A 17,776-nucleotide genomic window follows, 5' to 3' on the forward strand; every position below is an offset into this window, starting at 1 on the left:
GCACGCCTAAAATCTGTTGGGAAGGGTTGGGGGCCCCTCAAGCAGATTCAGGAGGTACACAGGGACTGCAGCAGGAAGACGAGAAACGGTAAGTCCCTTTGCACAAGCAGATTTATTTTTTTCAAGAAGGTGGACATTACTGGATTATCCCAGAGTAATGAGCCTTCATCTGCCAGTGGTACCTCCAATGCATTTTCTGACCTGTTTTATACATGTTATATATTCTGTTTCATGTTATATATTCTTCCTGCAATTAAGGCCATTGATTAATTTGTGATAATGTTCCCTTAAAATTAGGAGATACTGTTCTTACTGAAGAATTTGTCTAGTTATAGTAGCTGGACCCAATTCTTCCTTCAATGTTTTTCTTCTTAGTTTATTTGTTATTAATGTTTCATAAACATTGTAACTTACAGAGGGTAAACCGTTTGCTGATATCCCTGCAATTTTGTATTCTATAGTTCACTACTTCCTTCTTTTAGTTTAGAGTGCTACCTGCTACCAGTTTTAAGTCAGGGGGTATTTTTTTACATGAGTTGCAATAAATACCTGTTATTGCTTTCCATTACTACAGCAGTAACTACTTACAGTCATTCCCTGCTCTCCCTCATTTGTCTCCTGAAGCATCTGCTATTAGAAGAATAATCTTTTCCTCAGATGAAATCTGTGGTGTAGAAAATGATAATATTTACAGTACACCTTTATGTTGAAATTTATAGAAAATAACACACCCTGAAGCATAATACCTGATCAATTAAGAGATAAAGTAAAATTGTTGTCATTATTAGTTAGTTGCCAGCTGATAGATGCTATATGTTTACAGCACAAAACAAGTAACACTAAGTTGAGTACCAATTTGTGGTGCTTCAAAAGTATGTATAAGAGATGGCTATTAGTAATGTATATGTGAAATACTTTATATATTTGTTTCCTTTTTGATAGCTAGCAACATGAAGGACTCCAGACACTTCAGATAATCTTTGAAGTTATTTCAATTTTCTGATACTCAAAATTATTTATGTATGAGTGAGAGAGCTAGTTTTTAAAAAAGTTTTTTAAGCTATTTTCCATTTCATCAGCTTGGATGTTTTTCTTAAACATGAAAAGTGCTCCCTTCTGGCACATCATTCTTTCCACAGCTAGGATGCATAATTCAATTGACAAGTCAAATCAGATGTCCAGGACATTCAGTCCTTTATAATATCTAATATATGATGGTTCACAACATTTACTGTCCTGCACGTTGTTTTAGTAGCTTACCTACTTAGAAACAATTTTGTTTGGTAAAAAATTGTGGATTGCAAAATTAGAAGGAAAAGTCCTGGAAAGGAAACTGTTTCAGACATTGGGTCACTTAACTTCAAATGGTCACAAAAATACAGACAGAAAAAATTATGGCCATAATTTCATAGGAGCCTTTTCATTGCCGGTTCCCCTTCACACCTTCCATTTGATCAAAGTCAAAACATGCCTTTGACTTTGCTCATAGTGGCTGTGTTAGCATGTCATGTTAAGCCATAATTGATATTTAACTCTAATTTAAAGTGAATGAGCTGTGTGCTGGTTCATATTCATGATGCTCAGAAGTCCCTGCTTCACTCTTACCTTGCTCCTAGGTCTGCTGCACAGACATTTACAAACCTCATGCCTAGGCTAGGAGTCGTTTGTGATGCAGCACAATACATTTGGAAGGTTTCAACATTTGCTATGCCTTAAGAATATTTAGGGTATTGTTTCCCAATATATCTATAGGCGTTTCTATTAAAATTTAAAAATTTTAATTTTTCTAAAGAATGCTTACGCTTCTGACTTTTTTTTTTATCTTTTATGTTAGCTCAGTCTACACAATCCAGAAATTAAGCTAGAATCCTTGAAGGAAGATATTAAGGAATTTCTGAAGACATCAGGTTTGTTCTTTAGTTTGTTACCTTTTAAAGTCTTTTAAGGAAAGCAGGAGTAAACATCTGAAGGGAAAAACAAACAGCCAGTTCTTTTCCAGTTTCCAAGCTACCAGTGGCGGACCTTGGGATCTCAAATTTTAGTGGCAGCCTCTCATCTTCCAGTCTACTTCATAGTTGTGGTGCCCTTGAGGCTCTGTGCCCAGTGTGACTGAATCAGTCACTCGCCCCTTAATTCGACTCAGGAGCTCCTCTGCCTGCCAGCTCGCTTGTACAGTCTTCTAGCCATGTAGTCTTGTGCTGAGGCAGATGGTTTGCATGCTAACAGTATGCACTGATGTCATGTGCAGTGAGGGCCACAACCTTGAGTTGGAGTCCCATGCATTTACTTAGAAGTACCGTATTTTTCGCTCTATAGGACGCAACGGACCATAGGAGGGGGAGAACAGGGGGGGGGAAATTCTTCCCCTCTCTGCTCAGCGCCCCTTCAGCAAAGCAGCAGGAGAAACGGAGCCCCTTCCATTTCTCCTCCTGCTTCGCTGAAGGGGCACTGCGCAGAGAGGGAAAACTGTGCAGCGCCTCTAGCGAAGCGAAGCCTGGAGAGCAAGAGGGATTGGTGTGCACCGACCCCTCTCGCTCTTCAGGCTTCAGGTGGCTATCCGCAAGCCTTTGGAGCACAGCGGGAACTCCTTCTGTGCTCCAAAGGCTTGCGGATAGCTGCCTGAAGCCCCCGGAGCGCAGCGGGAGTTTCCGCTGCGCTCCAGGGGCTTCAGGCAGCTTCAGCAAAAGCAATGCGAAGCCTCCGGAGCGCGGGGGGAGCTCTCCCTCTGTGCTTCGGAGGCTTCGCGTTGCTATTGCTGAAGCCAAGGAGTCTGCATTCGCTCCATAAGATGCACACAGATTTCCCCTTAATTTTTGAAGGGGAAAAGGTGCGTCTTATAGAGCAAAAAATACGGTAAATTCTGTGGGTGCAAGGGAACTTATCTACTGAGCAAATGTGTTTAGGATTGGGGTTTTAGTCTGCAGTCTATAAAACAAATACTATCAGGTAGTACTGTTAAACAATTTTGGAATAAATGAGCAGGGGGCTTGTGCTTTTAGAGTGCTTTTGGTAGTGGAACCTCTGTATGCTTAATTCACTTCAAAGGTTTTTACTCCCAAGTGCACATAGAAGTTTGATGGTATTTTTTTTTTATAATATGAGTTCCTCTAACTTTCATTTTCTAACCTCTTATTTTACCAGGATGGGAAAAGAAGCTGCAAAATGCTGTTTATAGTGAACTCAGTGTGTGAGTTTGTTTTTGTCTGCATTTTTAGAGATGGGGCATAGTCTTTCTTGTCTTCCTATCTGCATGCATTATTTGTAATATCACTTAATGTGTACATCAGAGAAGGCCCAGCCAGATCCTTTTTCAATCTGCAATGGACTATAATTTTTGCTTTGTGTAGAGAATGCCGCAGAAATGAAGAGGGAAATGGCACAAAAGAGACATATTGCTTTTTTGTTTTAATCATCTTAATAAAAGTAGAGATGGTTTTGCTGGCGGATGAAAGGTTGGTCTCTAATTCAGTGTATTTTGTTGAAGTCTGGCTGTAATAGTAGTGTCCAATCAGACTTTGTTTAGCCAATTTATTCCCTATTAAATGGCTCCTATTTTGTCACTCTATAGCTTTTATTTATGTAGACCAATTATAGCACCACAAGCTTCACTCTGAAGCTTGAAATGTTCTCAGTATTAAGTGAGTGGATACCGCAGAGGTTTTGGAGTTATCTTTCACTTAATGCTGGAAGAGTTTTTCAGCCTGGAGGGAGGGGTGGGGTTAGCTGAGAGTTTGATGTAAGCAATGTTACAGTTGTTGTGGGGAGAAGAGGACAATTGCACCCTAACATCTTAGCTATGGGGGTGGGGATATGTTTCCCAAGTCAAACAACCTGGCAATCTCAGATGTCTAGTGGCCTGGTACTATGGCTTGATGTGTTGGGAAATATATACTGAATAGTCAGGACTTGAACCAGCCATAGGCAAACTCGGACCTCCAGATGTTTTGGGACTACAACTCCCATCATCCCTAGCTAACAGGACCAGTGGTCAGAGATGATGGGAATTGTAGTCTCAAAACATCTGGAGGGCCAAGTTTGCCTATGCCTGACTTGAACCATGGTATTAGACATGCTTTGTTTGAACATAATTCTGACAGAGTACCAGGAGAATCTTTTATTGATGAAGTAAGAAATAAATTCACTCCCTGCATCCCCTTTCAAGTATGTTTTGCTGTTTTAAGTTTTTTTTTAATGGATATGCAATCCAAAAAAGGCTGAAATTATCTGGTATTATGACTGCGCCTGTGTCTGAGTGGCCCATCGTGGGTTTGTTTTTCCAGTAAATTATTATATTTTGTTCAACGCAGAGTTAAGTAATGGGATGTAGTAATGTTTCACAAGGCTGGTGGCTGTGAATTGAGGATGATTGCTTGTTATTTCACTAGTGTCTCTGAAAATGATTGTGGTGGTGATGCACTCAATCTTTTATCATTAACTCTGAAGAGAGAATCAAAGTAATAAATGGAGTAAAAACAAAACCTGTTGTTGCTTTCCTCCTCAAGGTTCCCTTTACCATGCCACCCATCAGCCCCTCCTGAACACACCAAAGAATCTTTGGCTTACATGAGGAAAGCCCAGGTTTGCTTTGATTTAATTTTACTATTTGCATTTAAGTATTGTCATACATACTGTATTTGTAAACATTTTTAATAGGGATATGGGTGGCGCTGTGGTCTAAACCACTGAGCCTCTTGGGTTTGCCGATCAGAAGGTTGGCGCTTCGAATCCCCACGACGGGGCGAGCTCCCTTTGCTTTGTCCCAGCTCCTGCCAACCTAGCAGTTCAAAAGCACACCAGTGCAAGTAGATAAATAGGTACAGTGGTGCCTCGCAAGACGAAATTAATCCGTTCCGTGAGGCTCTTCGTATAGCGGTTTTTCCATCTTGCGAAGCAAGCCCATTGACAGCTTAGCGGATTAGCGCTATTAGCGGTTTAGCGGCTTTTAGCGGATCAGCTGATAAGCGGCTTATCAGCGGATCAGCTGATAAGCAGCTTAGGGCTTAGGAAAAGGGGGGGAAAGGGAAAAAACCCCGCAGGAACTCGCAAGACATTTTCGTCTTGCGAAGCAAGCCCATAGGGAAATTCATTTTGCGAAGCGCCTCCAAAACGGAAAACCCTTTCATCTAGCGGGTTTTCCTTCTTGCGAGGCGTTCGTCTTGCGGGGCACCACTGTACTACTGCGACGGAAAGGTCAACATCATTTCCGTGTGCTCTGGTTTCCGCCATGGTGTCCCGTTGCGCCAGAAGCGGTTTAGTCATTCTGGCCACATGTTCCGGAAAGCTGTCTGTGGAAAGATGCCGGCTCCCTTGGCTTGAAAGCGAGATGAGCACCGTAACCCCATAGTTGCCTTTGACTGAATCCAGGGGTCCTTTACCTTTACCTTTTTAATGGAAGTGTCTCTGTATGTCAGGGGTGGGAAACCTGTGGTTTGCAGCTTCCATCACTGCTGAGCATTGGCCAAATTGGCTGGGCCTGATGGAAGTTGGAGGGTGATCAGTTGCCCACCTCTGCTAAATGTCCTCTGAGTGGGACCTATACGCAATATATTGCAAAATGGAGTACTCCAGTTCTGGATTTTTAGAGGAAAAAGCGCCAGAGTAGTGCTGCCAAGCTAGCACAATTGCACCTCTCTATTTTAAAGTGATGGTTCTAGGGCTGACACTATATGTAACATGCAGCTGCATACATGTGTTCTGTGACTTCTCCTGTTGTTTTTTTTTTAAAAAGTTTTTAGAAGGCTATAATGTTGATCAGAGGGATGGAGCAGCTTTCTCCTGCTCTGATCAAGGCTACAGTCTTCTTAACCTCCCTGATCTAAGCTATGGCTTTTTTTTAAAAAAGGTATTGTTTATATGGGGACGCAGGTGGCGCTGTGGGTTAAAGCCTCAGCACCTAGGACTTGCCGATCGAAAGGTCGGCGGTTCGAATCCCTGCGGCGGGGTGCGCTCCCGTTGCTCGGTCCCAGCGCCTGCCAACCTAGCAGTTCGAAAGCACCTCCAGGTGCAAGTAGATAAATAGGGACCGCTTACCAGCGGGAAGGTAAACGGCGTTTCCGTGTGCGGCTCTGGCTCGCCAGAGCAGCGATGTCACGCTGGCCACGTGACCCGGAAGTGTCTCCGGACAGCGCTGGCCCCTGGCCTCTTAAGTGAGATGGGCGCACAACCCCAGAGTCTGGCAAGACTGGCCCGTACGGGCAGGGGTACCTTTACCTTTACCTTATTGTTTATATAGAGAAAAATTTCAATCTCCTCCACAAATTAATAATAATAATAATAATAATAATAATAATAATAATTTTTATTTTTATTTATACCCCGCCCTCCCCAGCCAAGACCGGGCTCAGGCCGGCTAACAAGCAATAATAAAAACAAGTTGAATGAATACAACTTAAAAACAAGATTAAAATACAACAATTAAAATATTGAAACTTTAAAATATTAAAATGCAGCCTCATCACAGGAGGAGAAAGGAAAAAGGAAAAAATAAAGAGGGGGAGGGAATCAAATTGGCTCCAAGCCAAAGGCCAGGAGGAAGAACTCTGCGGAAAGAAATCAGATCCTGCAGGGCCCTGGTCTCATGAGGCAGAGCGTTCCACCAGGCCAGAGCCAGTGTTAAAAAGGCCCTCTCTGGTTGAAGCCAATCTAACTTCCTTAGGGCCCAGGACCTCTAGGGTGTTGCTATTTATGGATCTTGAGGCTCTCCGTGGGGCATACTCAATGGCTTTGGTGAACAGCATGGTAAACCATATCAGTGGCAGTTGGGAACAGTAACTAGGCCAGGCCAACTTGCTGTCAGCCTGTGTGTTCCCCCTACAAGACACTTTGGTGGCAGCTATTCAGTGGGTGCATTGCCTGTTTGAGGAAGTACGGCATATATCATATCATATATTTAGTTTTTCTTGGTGTTTGGTGTTAATTGTCTCTGACTTTCATATTTCATGGTGCTGCAAGTCAGTGCGCTTTTTTGTAAAAAATCTCAAATAAATGAAATTATTATTGTCGTTTTTTTATTTATTAAACAGTTAAGCTAAAAAGCAAAACACCAATTAAAAATTGAAAATAGATGGAAAGATGGAAAGGTTATATTGATTTGTGTCATCCGTTGCAGGGAAACTGGGAAAAACGCATTCTGAAGAGCCTCAATAGTATGTGTACAGAACTCGGCATTCCATTAGCACAAAAGGTAGCTTTGTTAATTTATTTTACTGTGAATGCTGCACTTAGGCAAAGCTAGTCCTAATTTAATGGGGTGGAGGTGGATTTTTAATCCATGTTATTAAATGCTAACAGAAACTTTTGCTTTTTGTTCTTGGTTGGCTTATTGCAAAAGGCTTTTTTTAAATGATTTACAGAGATCAATCAATGAGCAAAAGGAACTTCTAAGTAAATGGAATGAAATGGGAACAGATGAGCCAGGTATGTGAATCCTACTTTATGCAAATTTGACATTATTTAGTTGTGCCCCACTGCTGATAGAGAGGCTTTTTATTATTTATCTGATCCATTTACATAACACTCTTAATTTAGAAAATGCCAGAGTGGTTCACAAATAATAATATAAAATACAGAATCACATAACAAAATTAAGATATAAAAATCACTGCAATGTTAAATCAGCAGCAAGATAAAACATTCCTAGAAAGGTTCCCTGTGCCCGGTTTAACAGCGATTTCAGGAAGATTTGAAGGCCAGAGTTTAAAGGTTAACTGGATTGACCTGCTGTGAATCTATTGTGGTTGGCCTTAGGGTTCCAGTGACCCAGAAGAAAGGTTGGAACCAACCACCCCCCTAGAAAGTGCAGCTCAAGAGCTTTCTTTGCCACAGCCAATGCCATCTGGTAGGCACGATTATGTGCTTGCACCCACACTCTGTCATATTCACTGTAAGATTTCCACTGCCTGCATTCTAGTTATCATCAGCCCTTGCTATTATGCTCGCTGAGAAACCCAGGGACCTGCCCTGGCTCCATAATGCCAGAGACGACGGAGGCTTCTATAAATAGAAAGGGAGGGGAAACACAAATTCCTCCTTTTCCCCCTGCATCCCTCAAGCCACTCCCCATCCTGTTCCAAAGGTTCCTCAACCCTTTGTAGGTGATGGTGTGCAGAGGGAAGGGGAAAGAGTGAAAATCCCCCCCCCCCCTTTCCCATTTCTGTTCATGGAAGCCTTCACCAGTTCACAAAGCCTTCTGTCAGTGAATGTCTGGGACTGGGCAAAGGAGGAATGGTGGAGACTGCCTCTCTAGCCTGACCCTTCCAGAGAAGAAGAAGACAGTTCAGAATTACAACAGGGGTTTGAGGGAGGTCACAGCTCAGAGGCAGATGACGGGAAAAGCTGGAAAATGATGGGAGAGGAGGAGGAGGAGGAAGAAGCAGCAGCAGCAGCAGCAGGGGGGCGACAGCTGACAGTCTCAGGGTCTTTAGAAAGCATTCCAGACTCGCCTTCCCAGAACACGGCAGGCCTTGAAAGTAGGAGAGCAAAGAGCTCAAAGGCAGAGGGCACTTTTCAGCACCCATAGTGATGACACATGAGGAAGTGAGAGACAGAGAGGGTGGAGATTCACTCGGGACAATGCCATTATTCTGTGAATATTGAATAAAAGCAGATGGTAAGGACTTTCCCTTGTATTGTCCGTTCCTGGCACCCCTTCCATGGGGGTTGGTTCCTCTGCCACCTGACAGTGAAGGGACACAAATTAATACATCTCATTGATATCATTCAGTACTTTGTACTTCAGCAGAGCCAGTGTGGTGTAGTGGTTAAGAGCAGTAGATTCGTAATCTGGTGAACCGGGTTCGCGTCTCCTCTCCTCCACATGCAGCTGCTGGGTGACCTTGGGCCAGTCACACTTCTTTGAAGTCTCTCAGCCCCACTCACCTCACAGAGTGTTTGTTGTGGGAAAGGAAGGGAAAGGAGATTCTTAGCCGCTTTGAGACTCCTTCAGGTAGTGATAAAGCGGGATATCAAATCCAAACTCCATCCAAACTCCTCCTGGAGTGTAAATGTGCATGTGTAAGCCTAACAAATGTTATAATAAAAATAATACAGAAGTGCTCGGGCCATTGAAGCGCATTGCCTCCTGATCCACTCCCAAGAGATAGCCCAGCAGGATACCGTGGCATCTAAAGCTGCTGAGAGGTCCAGCTCAGCTAATGGAGTTGCATTTCCCTTTTCCATCTTTGTGTGCAGGTTACCCTACAAGGATGAGAATGTTGCTTCAAATCTCAAACTCAGACTGGAAAGGAGTCTGCTGAAGGTCCAGCTTGGCAGCCCTACAGCGACATGTGGCCTTCAGCTTAATTTCAAAAGCTTCTGGGTCTTACTATCATTAATAATAATTTATTATTTATACCCTGCCCATCTGGCTGGGTTTCCCCAGCCACTCTGGGCGGCTCCCAACAGAATATTAAAAACAATAAAACATCAAACATTACAAACTTCCCTAAACAGGGCTGCCTTCAGGGGTCTTGTAAAAGTCAGATAGTTGTCTATTTCCTTGACATCTGAGGGGAGGGCATTCCACAGGGTGGGCGCCACTACGAAGAAGCCCTCTGCCTGGTTCCCTGTAACCTCGCTTCTCTCAGGGAACCGCCCGAAGGCCCTTGGAGCTGGACCTCAGTGTCCGGGCTGAGTGATGGGGGTGGAGACTCTCCTTCAGGTATACTGGGCCAAGGCTTTTTTTATACTTTCTCGGTGAGATGAAATTTATTAGGGATTCCAAAGTTCACCATTGAGCATTATCAAAGCATCATAAAACAGTGAGCAAGCTTTTGGGTTTCTCAGAACACTTCATTAGACTAGATTCTCTAAGACAGGGCGGAGATTAAGCTGTAGTTAAATCCATGATATCTGCATTTAGTTCTGCACCCTAAGATTGACACTGCAGACTGCTTAAATTAGTGTCTCCTAGGTACTGGCAGAATTCTGGAAGGAAGCGGCAATATCTCATGTAGATGTGGATAACATCTGGCCTTTATGTTAGCTTTTAACAGCTGTCTTTGCACTTCAGCTGATACTTGATGATAAGATTGCATGCTTCAGAATTTGCTTTGAATGTATATTCAAAATTTATGTTGATATGAACACATATTGCTTTAATTAGTATTAGGCGAATTGAACCCCTTTGAGAGTCTGATGAAAGCTGTGAACCACTCCTGATATTTTTTCCCACAAAGACAATTCTTTTTAATCAAATAACTTTATGTATCTTATTCATTTCAGATCTAAGTCTCTTCAGGCCCGTTTACGCACCTAAAGATTTTCTTGAGGTAATAAATAAATAAAATTAGATCTTCAATTATGTATTTATAGATCTTTATACAATAAAATATGAAGGGTCTTATTGGAGTTATGAAGTTCATATAGACTTTGCCAGTTCAAAGTGACGGCTTAAACTACAGGCATGGTTATGGAAGTAAAATGGGGAAACAAGGACTGGGAAATCTCTAAAAGCCGAAAAGGTTTGTGGTGTTCCTCTATGGCAGGTGTAGGGAAACACAGGCTTGGGGGCTGAATTTCCTCTCTGACTGGCCTCAGCATTCTTGCTAGGCCACTTCCTGTTTCATAACCTCCTTGAGTGTTTTTGCCATAAATTCCATAAACTAGGCCGGATTCAGCTAACCTGGCATGCTAGCGGAAGACAGTGCAAGGCTTTCTTCCAGTTCAGTGGGCTTACTCGTCCCCTTCTCCTTCCCCGCCCCGCAAAAAATAGCTCAGCCAGATCTGCTCTGGATGGGCCAGGAAAACCCTCAGAACGGTGGGTGGGGGGAGAGAGACGGGAGATTGTTTCCTCTGGCAATCAGAAATGCTTGCACTGCTGGAACAATCAAATTAGTGCAAAGATGAATTCCACCCAGTAAGCTTTAACTCGTAATTTGGGCACAGACTAAAGAAATGAAACAAAACGTTTAGCAATTCTGTCAGCTTGTGTGTCGGCGTTCAAATTCTGCTCAGCTGTAAGAATCGCAATTCAAGAGTCTGTTGCACAGTGGTCTGTCAATATAAGGACTGCATTTCGTCAGATGGGAATGTTGGCCGCGGAACATGGACAGAGGCCATTTCTGATGATCCTCCTTGCCCCTCCAGTGCCCCTCTGCAACATCCCCCAAATCTTCCCCAAACCTCTGAAGCAGATTGAGATGGAATACAGTGGTACCTCGGGTTACAGATGCTTCAGGTTATAGACTCCGCTAACCCAGAAATAGTACCTCAGGTTAAAAACTTTGCTTCAGGATGAGAACAGAAATCGCACAATAGCGGCGCAGCAGCAGCAGGAGGCCCCATTAACTAAAGTTGTACCTCCGGTTAAGAACAGTTTCAGGTTAAAAATGGATCTCCAGAACGAATTAAGTTCTTAACCTGAGGTACCACTGTATGGGCAATTTCTCCCCTGTATGGCCAACAGATTCCTTTCTGAGGACAGTCACCACTGGATCACACCCATTGCGTCTTGTATCTCTATTCTCACTTGTGTTACTTCATTGTATCCTAGGTCAGTAGTTTCACACTTTCTCTGTTCAATAAACCCCATTCATATTGCCAAGGCAAATTCCCAAACAACATTCGGCTCATGCATTGAGGTGGCCAAGCTTTCTGGATTCCACCATAACACTGCATATGTTGCATTGTTGTACATTGTAGCTGGGATGCGGGTGGCGCTGTGGGTTAAACCACAGAGCCTAGGACTTGCCGATCAGAAGGTTGGCAGTTCGAATCCCTGCGACGGGGTGAGCTCCTGTTGTTCGGTCCCTGCTCCTGCCAACCTAGCAGTTCAAAAGCACGTCAAAGTGCATGTAGATAAATAGGTACCACTCCAGCGGGAAGGTAAACTGTGTTTCTGTGCGCTTCTCTGGTTTCCAGAAGCGCCTTAGTCAAGCAGGCCACATGACCCGGAAGCTGTACACCGGCTCCCTCAGCCAATAAAGCAAGATGAGCTCCGCAACCCCAGAGTCGGTCACGACTAATGGTCAGGGGCCCCTTTACCTTTACCTTTACATTGTAGCTACACACTGCAGGGAGAAGATCAATAGTGGTATTTAGTGGAAATGCTTTTCACGAAAGCTTCCCTGTCATTACAAATCTTCTTAGTGGTTAGCTCTTAAAGTTTCCAAGGGACTTTCATGGCTCCCAGAACAGTTTGGTAATCCATGTCCTCAATCTTTTGGTCCAGCTAGAGGACAACACAGAGTTCCCTTTGGGCACCCCCATTCCCATGTGTTTGCCCTGCCCCCATATTTAAGGTCATATGTCCTCGTTTTACCATGTGGCTTCAGAAGTGAGAGAAGTCTAAATCCAGTTGTGCAAGGATGTGCGCGACATATTTTAATGAGAAGAGAAGGAAACAACTACTAAAATCCAAAATGAAAAGCATGAGCAGAAGAAACCTGAACCAGTGGCTACAAAATTGATTGATAGAGCTTTTGAACATGAAAATAGTATGGTATCTTATTTTCCAAGAACTATTTCCGTATGGCAGTGTAAATCTGTATTAGCTTGCCTAATAAAAACAACAGAACAGAACGCAAGCATATGGATATGCCGTTTGTGAAGGTAAATGAAAGTCTCATATTTAAAAAATTCCCTTGTGTAAATAGGAATGTCTTTCCACTTTAGCATTGCAAATGCCATTAGTTTGGTTGACTCTTTCATAGCTTAATTTGCATATATTAATGAACATTCTGTTGCACTCATGCAAATGTAGATAGAAGGCTTACGTCGCGAGCCTGAACTATTGAACTTTAAATGTTCTTGGGTTGTTGTTTTTTATTTTGCTGATGGCTTGAATTATAATGTAACTATAGCATTTATCTGCTATTAAGGCTAATTAAATCTGTCTCAGTTTAACCTTATGAAAACACTTTGCATAAGTAAACAGTGTTTTGTTATGTCTCTTGTGTTTTCTATTGTTTCTTGACATCTCTTGACATTCTTTGAATGTTAACCTTTTAGTGCTTGGCCTGCATCTACAAATTTATATTCAGTCCGTAATCCTGTATTAACTCAGAGAAATTACTCATGTACAAGCTGGAGTGTTTCATATAAACAAAAGAGACCAGATGAAAAACCTACAGCAGACTCTTCCTGTCTCTTTAACCTTGTCTTTACACAGCACAAGTCCAGAGATGCATGAACACTAAGCTTCCTAGGACCATAGCATGCAATCAGAAATATTTGACAGTGGCTTACTGTGATGAATGAACATGGGAACATAAGAACAGCCTGCTTGATCAGGCCAATAGAAAACACTAACTTCTACTGCTTTTCTTAAAAGGTATTGATGAACCTTCGCAATCCGAATTATGAAAACAGTGAGCAGCCTAGTTTTAGAAACCACCTGGGATTAATTCAGGTGCCATTGAAAGTGAAGGACATCCCTGAACTGGTAATAATAATTATCTTTAAATATCATTCGTCATTCAAAAGCATTTCTAAAATAGTAGAAATAAGTATATACGAACAAAAGAGCTAGATTTTCTTAACTGTGAGATACTGAACATTCACAGTTCCTGTTTGGGCCTTCAGATAGGTTGCATTGTTTTCAGTGGGTGTTCTTGTCATTTGCTTTATTGTGACCACTGCCTGCTTAGTGCTCTGAACAACATTTTGGAGGGGAGAATGTGGAAAGGACAGTTGGAAGGTGGGGGAAGAATTTGAGTTTACTGAGCTCTGGCCGAGCAAAGGACGCAAGTCCTTGTGTTGAAGAAAGAAGCCGAGTGAGCAATTTACATCCAGGGGCAATGTGAGTTTCCTGGTGGAAATTTCCCCACTACTTTATATGTTTAAATAATGCCCTACAGCAGCAGTTCCCAATCAGCTAATTACTGAGGATCCCCTGTTTTTCAAAAGCCAAGCCATGGACCCCCTACTTTTTAAAATGTTGATAACTTTATGGTTGTTACCTCTGCAAAGCAATTTTTTGATGAAAATGTGGGGTAACCCAAAATATGCAAAGGATTTTAGGTATGCTAGAAAAAAACAGACTAGGGCTGAGCTGAGCGATATCTGGTTTTCAGCATTGTGATATATCAGTAGCTAAACATCGCGATATTCCGATATATCACGATGTCTGAAATGGGAGATCAGGCGTGGGCATGAGGGAAGGAGCAGTCACGGAGATCGGATGGGTGGGGTATGTGCAGCTCAGGAGTGGGAATAAGAGAAGGGGCAGCCGCGGAGATTGGATGGTTAGGGGGAGGAGAGGAAGTAGAGTCACCTCACTGCATGGTTTGAGTGGGCGGGGATGGGGGTGCATCTAGCCACCGTCAGCGGAGCAGCCAGCAAAGAGCATGTCCACTGTGGCTGCCCAGGGAATGTAGTGCCACGATGCCTTGAAGTGAAGACAATCAGCTGCCCTGGTCTCCATCAGCACGAGGGGAAGGCAGCGCCTTGCAATTGACTACCCTGGTCTCCTTCAGTGTGAGGGAAGGCAGCTCGGATTGGCAGCGCCACCAGCGGAGATCATTGGTGGTGCCTTGAAATCGACTGCCCTGCTCTCCCCTCGCGCAAGGAGCTACAAAGTGCTGCGTATTGCTGGGTGTCAGGGACTGTGTTGCGGAGGGCTGCACTGAGGAGGAATGGTGGGAGCCTTGCCCTCCCCCTGCTCCTGATCCAGATCCTGAGTCTCCTCAGGAGCAGGAGGACAATATAGATTTGGAACAGTGGTTTGCAGAGGGACATAGTTCAGAAGGCAGAAGCTGGGATATACTGGATGGTGAGCAGCTAGGAAAAGAAACCCTGGAAGGGAGAAGGTTAACAGATTCACAGACAGTATTCCTCCACCACCCTCCCCAAAGCAGAGAAGGGCTCAGAAAGTGGCAGAACAGAAAGCACAGAGGGGACAAGCTCAGATTACGAGACATAGAAATGACGTAGGTTCATAGGGACCGAAGGGGGTGGGCTCTTTCATTGGGAGCACTGCCATTAGTAGAAGATGCGTTCTTTGTTCTGTCGCTGTGATTATTAAAGTTTGTAACTGGTAAGAAGACTCATTTTCCTTTGTTCTGATAATCTACAGCCACAGGGGAGGGAGCCGATTCCCCAAAACCTGACACTGGGTCAAAATCGTTATTGCGGTGTGATTTCAAAACCGATTTTGGCCAATATATTGAAAAATTGCACAGCACTAAAACAGACCATAACATTTGTGATATTACCCCTGATTGGCAACCACTGCCCTACAGAATACTAGGTGACATATTGCTTGGGATGTGGCTGAAATCAAGTTGGGAGTCCTGCTAACAGCATGCTGTGCCCACTGCAGTACTGCTCATAAGAAATCTTAACAGGGTACCCACATAGTTGAGCCTCTCTGCTTTTAATTCTTGATTCATTCCTAAGTCGGAGGACTGGGCTAGATGACAATTGTAGTATACTGGTAAATCATATTTCTAATTGATAGCAATTTGGAGTTTTGTTGACAACTAATTAAAATTTAAAGAAATATCCTTTGCTGATAAAATATTTGTGGGCTTTTTGTACATTTTTTTTTCAAGAAAGAATATTTCAATGAGCTAGACTTGAACACTGGCCAGCTGGATATTGATGATTCTGCACATGTTCCTCCAGGTTAGTGCCTTTGTTTAAAATAGTAAAGTTGTTCTTGGTTCTTACAAGGATTCGTGTGAGATATAGATGCTAACGTCTGTTCCAATGACAATTCTTGTGTCTTTATTTGCACTGTGGTAGGAAGATATTTGGCAAGTATAACCTCTATGGTAATGATAGCAGGAAAAGCCAGAACTTACTGAGCACAGTATCTTCATTCCTAGAGCCTCTCTTGGTTGGAATTTGGCAAAATTTAAAACACTGCTTTTATTAAAGGAAATGTGAGAAGCCTGATTTGGAAAATAGCAGATCCTAGACTGAATGTAAATCTTTTAGTCCAAAAAAGTTAGGACTAATTGTCACTGACATAGTAAGCTTTGGTCTGCACTTCAGAGTGGAGGTGTGGGATCACATGACTAGCAATTTCTTCAGACAAAATCCCTGCATATTGAAAACCAGCTGTCAGGCAGAATGGTTCTGGTAGTTTAGAACTACAGATTAATCCAGAATAGCAAGAGGAAAAGTGTTGCAATGCTTTAGAGATGAACAATGTTATTGCGGCTAGGGCTTTTATCTCCAGCAGCATTCATACTGTGTATAGAATACTCTGTATATCTAACATTATCTTGATTTATCTTTATTCAACTGATGAAGGACAAAATGTGTGCTACAGCAAAGTAGTTAGAGCCTCAAGGCATCTTTTTGTGTTCTATTTATTATCTAACTAGATTAGCATATGCCCTCTTCAGCTCCATTTCTAAATTACAGGAAGCTTTCCTTGTTGGTAATGCATTCACCACTTGGAAATAATACCTGTCTCGTGATGGGAATGAGCAGATAGCCATCAAAATTTAAATGGGTGGAAATTAATAACACTGCTGATGTTCTGTAACTATAGTTGAAGCATCTTTCTCATGAATGAGAAATTGCAGATTTGAAGAACATTGTTTATTTTAGACAAAAAAAAATTGGACCTTAATTTCCCCCCCTAAGGTGGCTTGCAAAAGGAGAGAACGAAATAAAATGATACTTTAAAATAGCGCACTAACAGGCTATACAGGGAAGCTAAGATAAGGACATGCACAAACCCATCTTCTGAATTTCCATCTCATATAGCGTTCTGATAACCGTATCCTTAAACTGCCCTTTAATCCTTTTAGAGTAGAGAGAGAGAACCAGCATTGTTTTCCTTTAAAAAAACAAACTCTTGCTTCAAATTACATTTCGAACGAAAAGGGTAAGGGTTTAAAAAGTAGATTGGAGGCAAACAGGTGTCATTTTTCGGAGAGAAATGTTGCACATGTGGATTATGAATGCACGTTCCTTGGAATTCTGGTGTATGTATGGTGCCAAGCTTTCAGATAAGATGTTTTGATAGTTAAATCAAACGTCCTTCTGTAAAGTTTAAATAGTTTTGAACTCTTTGCACTCTTTTCTTGCTTTACTGTTTTAGAACTCTTTGAAAATGAACATCTACGTATTGGTCAGAAAGGTAAGAATTGGATACTCACTGTAAACAAATTACAAGGGTTTTAAGTTTTTCTGTGGGTTTTCTTTATTTTGTCTGGTATGAAGCGTAATAAGGCTGCAATTCTAAATACTAGAAATTAAGTTCCGCTGGATGCATTGGGATTTCCTTCAGAGTAAACATCCATAGAATTGCACTGTAAATGATGTAAAATAAAATGTAACTTGTACCTTTTTAACGTGATGGAACTGTTAGAGATTTATGGGTTCTAGATAAAGAGTGTCACAGCTGGCAGATTAAAAACAAAGTGTGTGTGTGTGTTTATGACAGCTTTATTCCAAATTGCTGAATTCCTGGTTTGAATTCTATTTTAAAATCACCAGAGTTGCTTCTGTGCACAAAGAACTCTCATTAGTGTTAATGGAGTTTATGTCCCTGCATCAGATAAGAATATAACTTTAATTCTTCCAGGTGGTTAGTCGCTAGTCCAAAACCTAATGAAACACGTAGCACTAAGTCAGCTTGCAGGATGGTTATGCCCTTTCAAATAAGGTCATTATTCTACCAGTTGAAAGGAAATCAACCCTACGCCTTAATTAAAAGGAATCAAACTCACATGGAACAAATTATTTTTTCTCTGCCTTTCCTTTCACAAGAGTGACTGTGAAAGGAATTAGGCCATGCCCATGTCACATTCTCCTCTTCTAAATTATATTAAAAGACAGCATGACAACTATGATAATTTGGGGTGGGAGGGGAGAAAAC

The 17,776-nt window shown here is 42.3% G+C and overlaps 1 protein-coding gene across 1 annotated transcript in view; it reads left to right on the plus strand.

Annotated features, from left to right (window-relative positions):
- Positions 1-17,776, plus strand: part of TBC1D19 (TBC1 domain family member 19) — a 70,407-nt gene that overhangs the window by 3,386 nt on the left and 49,245 nt on the right. The window contains exons 2-10 of the mRNA XM_083755007.1: positions 1,835-1,907; positions 3,142-3,187; positions 4,503-4,578; positions 7,109-7,183; positions 7,353-7,416; positions 10,222-10,268; positions 13,271-13,381; positions 15,492-15,564; positions 16,997-17,035. Coding sequence (XP_083611133.1) covers positions 1,835-1,907; positions 3,142-3,187; positions 4,503-4,578; positions 7,109-7,183; positions 7,353-7,416; positions 10,222-10,268; positions 13,271-13,381; positions 15,492-15,564; positions 16,997-17,035 — 604 coding nt within the window. The remainder of the gene's footprint in view (positions 1-1,834; positions 1,908-3,141; positions 3,188-4,502; positions 4,579-7,108; positions 7,184-7,352; positions 7,417-10,221; positions 10,269-13,270; positions 13,382-15,491; positions 15,565-16,996; positions 17,036-17,776) is intronic.

This window comes from Podarcis gaigeae (assembly GCF_964106915.1).
Source record: "Podarcis gaigeae genome assembly, chromosome: 9".
Lineage (NCBI taxonomy): Eukaryota > Metazoa > Chordata > Lepidosauria > Squamata > Lacertidae > Podarcis > Podarcis gaigeae.